The sequence below is a fragment of the Eptesicus fuscus genome, chromosome 9 (assembly GCF_027574615.1).
Source record: "Eptesicus fuscus isolate TK198812 chromosome 9, DD_ASM_mEF_20220401, whole genome shotgun sequence".
NCBI classification, from domain to species: domain Eukaryota; kingdom Metazoa; phylum Chordata; class Mammalia; order Chiroptera; family Vespertilionidae; genus Eptesicus; species Eptesicus fuscus.
Window position 1 is genome coordinate 8,317,690 of NC_072481.1, and position 11,414 is coordinate 8,329,103.

At 60.0% G+C, this 11,414-nt stretch overlaps 1 protein-coding gene across 1 annotated transcript in view; it reads left to right on the top strand.

Annotated features, from left to right (window-relative positions):
• KAZN (kazrin, periplakin interacting protein) overlaps window positions 1-9,447 on the top strand; it is a 346,099-nt gene extending 336,652 nt beyond the window's left edge. Inside the window, exons 11-15 of the mRNA XM_054720722.1 lie at window positions 4,446-4,677; window positions 5,336-5,437; window positions 6,163-6,329; window positions 7,472-7,586; window positions 9,283-9,447. Coding sequence (XP_054576697.1) covers window positions 4,446-4,677; window positions 5,336-5,437; window positions 6,163-6,329; window positions 7,472-7,586; window positions 9,283-9,447 — 781 coding nt within the window. The remainder of the gene's footprint in view (window positions 1-4,445; window positions 4,678-5,335; window positions 5,438-6,162; window positions 6,330-7,471; window positions 7,587-9,282) is intronic.
• Window positions 9,448-11,414: the final 1,967 nt, after the last annotated feature.

Here is an 11,414-nt window from a genome sequence, read left to right on the forward strand (position 1 = left end):
GGTGCGTGCGGTTATTTGCAGAAGCAGCTTGGCGGATTAGAAAAGGGGGGGGCGGGGGCTGGGAACGCGGGCTGGAAGCAGGAAACCATATCCGGTGCCGGGAGAGGACCCCGGGGTGGGGGTGGGGGTGGGGGTGGCGGGCAGCACTGGAGGTGGCAGGAAATGACAAGATCGATCAGAAACTCAGGCCCCAGCTGAAAGCAAGCCAAGCCCACAGGTGCAGCCCTGTTCCGGAGCCAGGACCCGCCGGGCTGGCGGTGAGGGGTAGAGGAGTGGCACCCCGCTGCTGCGATTCCTCCTGAGGTCCCACAGCACCCCACACTCACCGCCCACTCCCACCCAGTGCCTCCCTCGGAATCCCCGTCCCAGTCACTCAAGCTGGGACTCCCTCCCTCCCCAGACCCTCCCAGCACAGTCAGTAAATGCTGCGTTGAGCAGGGTGGGGCTGCCTGCTTCACCCCTCAAAACTGTGGGATCACTGCCCCAGTCCCCCAAAATGTGGCCAACCCTGAGGACCTCCGGGAGCCAAGATTCTATGGGGGGTTCAGGTCCGCACCCGGATGCAAAGGGCTTTTGGAAATTCCAAGAGCTGCAGGACTGTTTCCCAGGCCATGGCCCGGCGCTGGCCTCCCCGGCTGCCCAGAGACGGCGGGCCCCCTTCGCTCCCCGGAGAAACTAGCCTGCCCCTTCCTTCCCACGTGACCTTGCTCTCTCTGGGACTCTTTCTCCACCTATGCAGTGACGGGGTCAATTAGGACACGGTTCTTTAACTTTGGGGGATCCTGGCCCCGTTGAGAGTCAAATAAAAACTTTTGACGCTTTCGCCAGAAGAAATATACAAAACTTCACCAACTGGCACTCTGGGACCCTCTGACCCACCCATAGAACTCGAGGCTGAGAACTGGCGAGGTCGTCATACAGAGCACATCCTGTGTGACTCTGGGCGTGACATCGCCCTCTCTGGGCCTTCTCTCTAAAGCACTTTGGGAAACCATCCCCCGCCGTTTTGTGGGTACAGTTTTATTTAACGCCGATGTAGGATAGGGACTCTCACCCCCGTTTTAAAGAAGGGGAAGATGAGGCCCAGGAGCACAGAGTCACAAAACACCTAACGTTGGAGTCAGTTTCCTGTCCAGGCTCCCGTGGTCCCTCGGTGTTAACAGCCACGGCTCCTCCTCCTGTTATTTATGGAACACGCAGTGCGTCCCAGCTGCCGTGCGACGCGTTTTCCCTTCTCTCATCCCCGAGTCCTCACAACCCCAGACCCTAACACGGTCAGCCCCACTTTACAGATGAGGAAACTGAGGCACAGAGGTGCAAGGTCTGGAGCCAGCGCAGCCTCCTGTTCTCCGTGTCGAATAATGACCCAGCTGATAACGAAGTCTGTGCCCAAACCCGGATTTCCGGGTCTAATCCAGCCCCGGTTTAAGGAGGGGGCAGTGTCACATTTGACAAAATGTCTCCAATTATTTTCGTAAATGTATTTTTTTATTGATTTCAGAGAGAAAGGGAGAGGGAGAGAGGAGAGAAATATCAATGATGAGAGAGAATCATGGATCGGCTGCCTCCTGCACGCCCCCTACTGGGGATCGAGCCGGCAACCGGGCATGTGCCCTTGACCAGGAATTCACCGTGACCTCCTGGTTTCACAGGTCGACACGCTCAAACACTGAACCACACCGGCCGGGCGGTCTTCAATGACTTTTAAGGTCAAGACGCTTTACTCAATGTGGGTGCTTCCAGTAGCTCAGGCCAACAGCTGAGAAAGGGGTGCCCCGCGGCGGCGCCTGGGGGTGACTCTAATGAAGAGAGGGGTGTCGCGGGGGGAGGGGAAGGGGGGGGCACACACATGGCTACTGCTGGTTAGAAACGGGCCTCGCTCAGGGAGGTGAGCAGGCGCCCCTCCCACCACCCACCGCCGTGGCACCGCTAAATGCTGAGCTCACCCTTCCTTCCCCAGGAGAGGAGGGGAGGGGGGGGAGCCCAGACCTTGGGAGCCCCTCCGAGGACTTCCGATTCGATTTCTGCCAAGGAACGTCACCATACAGTTTTCCTGTTTATTTTCTTTAAATCTACCCTCTGTTCTTTTTTTTTTTTTTCCCCCTCTTTTACTGACTTACTTTTTATTAGTTGAATGTTCCCACTACTGGCTTGTGAACTATAACTTCTTTGTTTTATTTTTTATTGTTGCTGTAGAGGTCACGCTATAAACACTCAACTTCGCACTGTCTCTCTTCAAATAATAGCATGCAACTTGGTCTGTAGTATAACGTGATTTCTCCTCCTGCCTTGGTGCTACTGTTTTCGCATGTGAATAACACGCTCCTTTATACATGGTCCTCAGAGCCATCCCTGTGGTAGCGAATTGCCGGATTTCCTTTTTTTTAAGCTGATTAATATTCCATTGTATGTATTCCCCACAGTGTGCTTGTCCGTTCATCTGCGGATGGACATGTGGGTGCCTCCCACCTTTGGGCTTTTGTGGAAAATGCTGCTGTGAACGTGGGAGTACAAATACGTCTTCGAGGCCCTGCGTTCCATTCTTTCGGGGAGATGCCCAGACGCGCAATGGCTGGGCCGTGCGGGAATTCTGTCCTTAAGGTTTTGAGGAACCACCACACGGCTTGCTACAGAGGCTGCGCACGCTGCCTCCCGCCGCCAGGGCACAAGGGTCCCCGTGTCTCCCCTCCCCCGCCGCCCTCGGTGCGCCGTGGGCGTGTTGAGAGCGGCCATGCCAATGAGTGGGAGGTGGCATTCCGTTGGATTTGCATTCCCCCGGTGACTAGCATCGCTGAGCGTCTTGTCACGTGCCTCTTGGGGACCCTCTGCCTTCTTTAGAGAAAGGTCTGTGGCCGTCATTCGCCCGTTTCCGAACCCGGTTATCTTTCTGTCGGTGAGTTGTGAGAGTTCTCCTTTAATTCTTTCGTGTGGTCCCCATTTCCACAGGCTTCTTGTGTTCTTCCCTCTGGAAGAAATCCCTTCCGCCTTCCTCGGAGTCCAATCCTCTGACGATAAATTCTTTCAGTTTTGCTTGGGAAGCAAAGTCTTTGTTTCCACCCTCATTGTTTAAGGCATTTTTTTTTTTTAAAGAACAGTTTTAGGGTCACAGCAGAATTGAGGGGAAGAGACAGAGATTTCCCATGTCCCCCGTCCCCGCCCCCATGCACAGCCTCCCCTATTACCACATCCCCCACTGGATGGAACATTAGTTACCATGGAACCCGCTTAGACACATCATCATCATCCCAAGTCCACAGTTGACATTGGGGTTCACTCTCGGAGCGGCCCGTTCTGTGATTTGGACAAACATGTGATGACGTATGTCCGTCATTACCGTGTCAGACCAGCGGTTTCACTGCATTGAAAATCCTCTGTGCTCCCCCTGCTCCTCCCTCCCCTCAACCCCAACCCCTGGCAGCCCCTGACCTTTGCACTGTCTCCCTCGTTTCGCCTTTTCCAGAAGGTCATGTATTTGGACTCGTACGCTCTGCACACTTAGCCGTATGCACTTAAGGTTCCTGCACAGGAAGATTTTCAGCAGAGGATGACCTCATCTGATGGATGGGGAGCCCGCATTAGGAGGGGCGATGGGGTGGGGCAGTCAGGAGGCAGGTGCAGGAATCCACACCAGGGACATTGGGCCTTGAACCCAGGGAAGAAGAGGAAGGGACAGACACACTGACAACACTGACTGGTAAATGGACCGGGTGGGGGATGCTGACCTTATTCCTTCTGCGAGGCTGCCACCATGTGGCGAGCAAGGGAATGACAGCCGACTGGACTCCCCTCGCCAGGCTCCTCCACCCGTTTATGCATCTGAGAAGTAGTCCTGGTGCACCTACTATGTGCGTGGCCCTGGGACAAGTCCTGTGTGGGAGACAAAGAAATCTGAGGGGTGGCAGTGAGGAGAGAATGCTGCAATAGACAAAATGTAGGTTTTAGTTCTGATTCCAAGACGTGCTGCTATGTGACTGGCTACAGTCCAAGGAGAGACGGGCCTGGCCAATGCATCGTGGGTCTCGGGTTCTGTCGGGGGGCCCTGGGTGGTGGGGCAGTGCAGGAGCCCCCAGAGGTGCTGTTACTGCTGCACGTGTCCCTGCTGCCCATCACTGTCCCTGTCCACTGTCATTGTGTCCGAATGTGGGCTTTTCTCTTTTCCTATCCCCTCCGTCTCTCTGTTGGTCCCTTTTTACCTTTTGGGGTGCTCTCTCTCCCCCCTCCCTCGTTCCCTCTTCCCTTCATCTCCCTCTCACGTCATCTCTGCTCTGTCTTTCTTCCTGTCTCTCCATTCCTTCCCTGTTCCTGTCCATCTCCGTGACTGTCTGCCCCCCTATTGTTTCCACCCTCTCTCTCCCTCTCTGCTCACCTCTGCTCCGTTTCTGCCCGCCCCTCTGCTCCTTCTCCCTTTCCCACCGCCCCTCTCCGGCTATGTCTCTCCTCACCAGCCTGTCCAAAGCCGCCGACCTGGACCATCACTGGGTGGCCAAGGCCTGGCTGAACGACATCGGCCTGGCCCAGTACTCCCAGGCCTTCCAAAACCACCTGGTCGATGGGCGGATGCTGAACTCCCTGATGAAGCGGGACCTGGAGAAGCACCTGAATGTGTCCAAGAAGTTCCACCAGGTCAGCATCCTGCTGGGGATCGAGCTGCTGTACCAAGTGAACTTCAGCAGGGAGGTGAGAACCAGGCTGTGGGTGCAGGCACCTCCCATAGCCTTCCTTCCCCCTCTGGCATTCAGTTTGCCAATCCAGCCACCTTCCCATCCATCCATCCATCCATCCATGCATCCATCTATCCGTCCATCCATCCATCCATCCATCCATCCATCCATCCATCCATCCATCCATCCATCCATCCATGCATCCATCTATCCATCCATCCATCCATCCATCCATCCATCCATCCATCTATCCGTCCATCCATCCATCCATCCGTCCGTCCATCCATCCATCCATCCATGCATCCATCTATCCGTCCATCCATTCATCTATCCATCCATCCATCCATCCATCCATCCATCCATCCATCCATCCATCCATCCATCCATCCATCCATCCATCTATCCATCCATCCATCCGTCTGTCCGTCCATCCATCCATCCATCCATCCATCCATCTCTTCCTCTCGCCATCCCTCCTCCCAACAACTGCCTACAGTATGGCGCAGGTTCTGTGCTCAGTTCAAGGGAAATAGCGAACCCTCACTCCCCAAGAGCTCGTTACTTGTCCTCACACAGGCCACTGAGGTCCCTGTGAGCACCATGGACCCTTATTCCCCATGTGACCCCAGCCCGCTCCCTTGTCCCCAAACTGACCCCTTGTCTCGCTCCCCCAGGCCCTCCAGGAGCGCCGGGCCCGCTGCGAGACACAGAACACAGACCCCGTGGTCTGGACCAACCAGCGGGTGCTCAAGTGGGTGCGCGACATCGACCTGAAGGTGAGGGTGGCGGCGGGTTGGGGTGACTCGGGCAGATGCAGAGCCCACGCACGTTGTGCGCCGACCAGCACTTTGTGTGAGCTGGGGCATCGTACCCAGGCTGGCAAGAACACGCTGCCTCCTGTCACTCAAGGGGAGGGAACTACCAACCCCGCCCCCACAATGGGACCCCAGGACCGATGCTTTCCTCACAGGGGTGAGGGATCCCAGCCATCCTCACTCTCTGGAGCGGGTGCAGGGTTGACGCCAGGCCCATCGTCTCACTCGAGTACGTGTGGGCTGCCTGCCACGGTCTGGGAGGGTCAGTGACAAAATGGCCTCCACCACTGCCCTGATGGCCCTAAGGAGGGAGGGTGGGTTTCCCCTCAGTGTGAAATGACCGGTCCCCAAGGGGCCAAGCCATTTGGAGCTAGGGCCCCCTCAGGCCAGCAGGGCACCCCCCTCAGGCCAGCAGGGCACCCTCTCAGGCCAGCAGGGCACCCCCTCAGGCCAGCAGGGCGCCCCCTCAGGCCAGCTGGGCACCCTCTCAGGCCAGCTGGGCACCCCCTCAGGCCAGCAGGGCACCCCCTCAGGCCAGTAGGGCACCCCCCTCAGGCCAACAGGACGCCCCCCTCAAGCCAGCAGGGCACCCCACTCCGCAGCAGGGTGGCCCTCTCAGGCCAGCAGGGCACCCCACTCCGCAGCAGGGCGGCCCTCAGGCTAAGCCGCCTCGTGCCTGCCCCCAGGAGTATGCCGACAACCTGACCAACAGTGGGGTCCATGGCGCCGTGCTGGTGCTGGAACCCACGTTTAACGCCGAGGCCATGGCCACCGCCCTGGGCATCCCCAGCGGGAAGCACATCCTCCGGAGACACCTGGCGGAGGAGATGAGCGCCATCTTCCCCCCGGCCACGTGAGTGCGGCAGCCCCCCCCCCCCCCCCCCAGGGCGCGGGGGCAGGTGCCCCGACTCCCCATCCGGCCCTCACTCCCCGGGTCCCCCCTGCCGCCGGCAACAAGGCGGTTGGTCCCCTTTCACAGGCTGGAAACGGGGCTCAGGGGAGTGAAGTGCTTTGGCCAAACGCCGTAGACTAGAAGGAGGTGCAGTAAAGGGTGTGGGTGAAGCCCCATGCCCGGGCCTCCGGAACGGGAGAAGGACGGAGCGTGGAAGCAGAGGCCCTGGGCGGGGGCTCAGCGGGGGACGGTTCGCACCGGCCTAGGGTCCACACGGCATTCCAGGCAGGGCTGCTGGGGGCCAAGGCTCGGAGAAAGGGCTGGGCATCCGGACGGTGCTTATGGTCCAGGTGAGCAGGCCCGGTCAGCCCCCTACCCAGGCTCCTCATCTGAAAAGGGGCCGAGGACCAACACCTGGCCAGGCGGCCAGCGCCTCCTAGTGGACGCTCCGCAGGCGCCTGCAGCGGGTCCGACCGCTGAGCACCTCTAGGTCTAAGTGGCCGCATCGAGCCCCCGAAGAGCTCCCTCTGGTGCTGGTTTCTTCCCCAAGCGTTTGTATTTCCATCCGAAGGAGCACACGGCGGGATGGCAGCTGCGTGGCAGGGCCGGTGCGGTGGTGGCAGGGCCGGCGCGGTGGTGGCAGGGCCGGGCGCGGTGGTGGCAGGGCGGCCCGGTGCCGGTGTGTGCACCGCAGAGGCAGCCACTCTCCCTCGGGCATGCGGCTTGTAAAGGCCAGAGGTGCCTCCGGGCTGCATTGTGCGGATGAGGAAACGGGCCCAGCGAGGTCATCGGCGGCACGAGGGGCACAGCCAGGGGACTCGGCCCAGGCCTGTGCCCCTCACCGCCCCTGCCGGTCACGGTCAGATGTCATCACAGCGTCCATCTCGTGTGCCAGCCGCGCTGGGCCTCTGTGTGTGTGTGTCATCCCATTCACCCCAGGACAACCTTCTGAGGGAAGTGCTGGGACGGCCCCTTACAGAGCACATGGCCTGGGACACAGCTGCCCAGGGCCCACCAGGCCACGTGCGCGTGTACGTGCCTCCGAGAGACCGGAGCTGACCGACCCCCCACACTCACACTCACACGGAATGATCTCTCCCCAGCTCTACCGGCATCCGGGAGGCTGAGCGTTTCGGAACGCCCCCTGGGCGGGCCCCCAGCACCCCCCGGGCGGGGAAGGAGGAGAACAGCAGTGGCATCAGGCACAAGGCTGGCCGGGTAAGTGGCCTCCGGTTCGCTGAGTCCTGCCGCCTGGGAAGGTCATTTTGTTGTGGAGGCCAGTGTGGCCCTTCCAGCTCCTGTGTTGGCCTGTGGGCCGCTGGGCCGGGGCACAGGTGCAGCAAGGGAGAGGCCCTGGAAGTCGCCCCCAAGGGACCTGTGTGATGCGGAGGCCCCACGAGGGTTAGGGGAGCGGCGCCAAGGGCGGGTCTCAGCCACCTGGGCAGTTGCTTCCCATGCAAAGTCTGGGCCCCCCTGGACTCCTGAAGCAAAGGGCCTCTGGGGACCCCTGACTCCGTGTTTGAGCTCCAGCGACCCGGCCAGGCATAGCAGCGGAGCCTCTGATGTGAGAAAGCGTGTGCGGTTTGGGGCTGATCCCACACTCAGACCGCACAGTCCGCGGTGGAGGTGGAGGCACACGGGGCAGAAGCGGCAACCCCAAATTCTCCCATTCGCTCAGCGAACCCCCGGGGGCGCGAACAGCCTTCCAGGCACCATCCTAACCATGGGGAGAAGCCTGAGTCAATGGCCACCTTTCTCTGAAGGTGCTCTCAGTCCAGAGCGAGCATTCTCATGGAGGGCGACTCCCCCAAAGGGGTGAAACTGGCCTGGAAAACACCTCCCTCCTTTTCTGTCACCGGCGCAGTATATCCGCGGCATAATTTCACGGTGGGAGTGTGAGGAGGGGGGATGTCTAAAAGGCTCCCTTTAGAGGGGAAAAATGAAAAAAAAAAAAGATAGGATTTACTATTCCTATTTTGTAACTGAGAAAACTGAGTCTCCGAGAGGGCAAGTGACTTGCCCCGGGTCACACAGCTGGGCAGTGGCAGAGCAGGGCTCTGAACCCTGGTGTGAGACTCTCTACAACCCACACGTTTTCCGCCACACCAGGCAGCGCTAGAATGTTTCTCCTTGACTTGGGAATGCGGTCAGACCTCATGCGCATGCTCCCAGGGTCTCTCCTCCGTTACGCCTTCCTCCCGCTGAGGAGGAAGATGGGGGATTTGTGGCTAATCAGAAAGACTGTGTCTGTCCTCACCCTTGGTAACCAACTGGTTCCTTCCAGTTGGGAACCCAAAGCTCTCTCCTAATGTTGACTCACAAAGTCCTCTCAGTCCCCCTGAGCAGTGGAGTACTATTACTAACTAGAGGCCCGGTGCACGTGCACCAGTGGGGCCCCTCGGCCTGGCCTGCGGGATTGGGCCAAAAACGGCTCTCCGACATCCCCCAAGGGGTCCTGGATTGCGAGAAGGCACAGGGAAGGCCAAGGGACCCCACCGGTGCACGATCGGGGCTGGGGAGGGACACGGGAGGTTGGCCAGCTGGAGAGGGACCACAGGAGGGCTCCAGGGCGTGTCTGGCCCATCTCGATCAGTCCTGATCAGCCAGATCCCAGCAGCAAGCTAACCTACAGGTCGGAGCATCTGCCCCCTGGTGGTCAGTGCACGTCATAGGGAGCGGTTGAGTGGCCTTAGCATATCATTAGCATATTATGCTTTGATTGGTTGAACGGCCGACCGACAACTGGACACTTAGCATATTAGGCTTTTATTATATAGGCTAGGAAAAGCACAGAGAGGTTAGGTAAGTTACTCAAGGTCACACAGCAATTAGACTTGGAGACACCACACGTCCCAGATCTGAAAATTCCATTCCTTTTCTTCCTTGTCCCGTGGCCTCGTGCCTCTCTCCTCAGCTGCCCCTGGGGAAGATAGGACGGGGCTTCAGCAGCAAAGACCCCGATTTCCATGACGACTACGGCTCTCTCCACAACGAAGACTGCGGGGACGAGGACCTCGAGGACCGGCCAGAGCAGTGCCGCCTGGAGGGCTACAATGGCCTGGAGGTCACCAACGTGTGAGGAGCCGATGCTCGGCCAGACCCGACACGGGGAGTCGCCTGGAGGGAGAGGAGCCGGACGCCATCGCCCCTGTACATAGTGCCCGCGGCTGAGGAGGCGCCTCGGTCCTGGGAAAATCCCCACAGACGCTGCGGTTTCGGATGGGAGCACCGTGAACCAGGGGGCGCCCGCCGTGGACGTCCTGCTGGGTGGAAGGGTGCTGGCGCCGAGGACCTGTCACAGCGCCGGCCCCTCCGTCATCCAGGCTCCACCCCAGAGTGACTGACTGGCTGCCAAGGTGGAAAGGGGCCCCCCACGCCCCATCCGGGAGGAGCAGGCGGGCTCCACGCAGACAGGCGAGCCCAGCAGGGACAGAGGTCAGGCAGGCAAAGCCCGAGGGTGACGAGTCCGCAGGGGACCCTCCAGGCAGCGAGGTGGCAGGAGAGGCTGCCCACGGCCGAGACGCCACACGGAGGGAGGACGCAGCCCCAGCCTCCTTGCCCCCGTGACAGAACCTGGGTTCTCTTCGGGGTCGCTGAGCCTCTCTTGGGAGCAAGCAGAACGGGAAGTCATTCCTCTGCCCCGACAGCCCCGGGCACAGGGGGTGGGCGTGTGGAAGAGTGCCTGCCCTGTCCTCCAGGAGCAGCTCCGCGGGGTGGGGGCAGGTGGATGGTTGTGCGGGGCGGGGCTTGGCAATGACAGTCCCGGAAATGCAGACTTCCTGTCCTGGGGCGGAGGGAGGTGCCGGCAGGATCAGGGATGGCTGAGGGAGGTCCGGGACGCCTGCACCAAATGTGGCCGCGGATCCGGGATCGGGGCGGGGAAGCACTCATCGCTACCCCGCAAACCTTCGCTGGATGTCTGTCACCTGCGCAGGGGTGGCCTCGCTGAGATGAGCCTGGCAGAGCCACGCCATCGGATGGCGGAGAGGACCCCCGGCCTCTGTCTGACTCGCCACTGCGTGCTGTGTGGCTTCTCCCCGGTGGCCTCGCCTCTCTGTGCCTCAGCATCTTCCTCCGCTGTGACTGCTTCCCTCCCAGGGCTGCCGCGAGGACTAACACTTGCTAACGTCTGTAACACACTTCGTAACCTCTCAGGAGGCAGGCGGGAAGTCGGGGGTCTAATCTCCCACTGACAACACAGGACAGACATGGACCTGTCCCCTCTAAGTCGGTAATGTTTGAAACAACCTGCAAAAGGAGCGCAAGGAATGTGGGATATTTCCCCCCTTTAGCGCCCCCATAGGACTTGAGCGAAGAGAGAGAGAGAGAGAGAGAGAGAGAGAGAGAGAGAGAGAGAGAGAGAGAGAGACCCCAGAGGCATAGCCCTTGGAAACCAGGTCGATTCCAGGGATCGGCTTGGCTTCCTGGACCCCGACGCTGAGTGACGATCTGGAAGGACAAACGCAGCATTCTGCTGACACTTGGGTTATGGAAGCGGCTCATCTGTTGGAACCACGATGCTCCACCTCCATTGAAGCCATGTGCCCGAGAGCCCAGGAGGAAAAGGCTTGAATTTCCAACACTTGAGTCAGCTTCTAAGAACTCTCCAACCCAGGGTGAGAGGCCCAGACCGAGCCCCGAGGAACTGGGGGATTCCTCCCAGAGCCAGACACAAGCACAGCCTTCCTCACCCGGGGACCAGTGCCTTCCTCACCCGGGGGGTGGGCAGGGAGACGCCCCCTTTCATCCGAATGTTTGGCCTCCTCGGGACACGTTTCTGATTCCGGGCCTGAGGCGTGAAGCTCTGGGGCCTGCCCTGGCTGTGTCTCTGTGACATTCGGCCACACGCGGGCCGAAGCTGCAGAGCCCGCAGCCGGTCACTCCTGAGCCAGCCTCAGCCTGGGTGACCGGCACCCCAGGACCTGCCTCCAGGGGGCAGCAGACCAGGAGGCCAGTCATTCCCGCAGGGTGAGCAGGAAGGGCAGGGTGAGCAGGAAGGGCAGGGTGAGCGAAGGCAGACCTGCTTACTTGACACTAACGGGACTT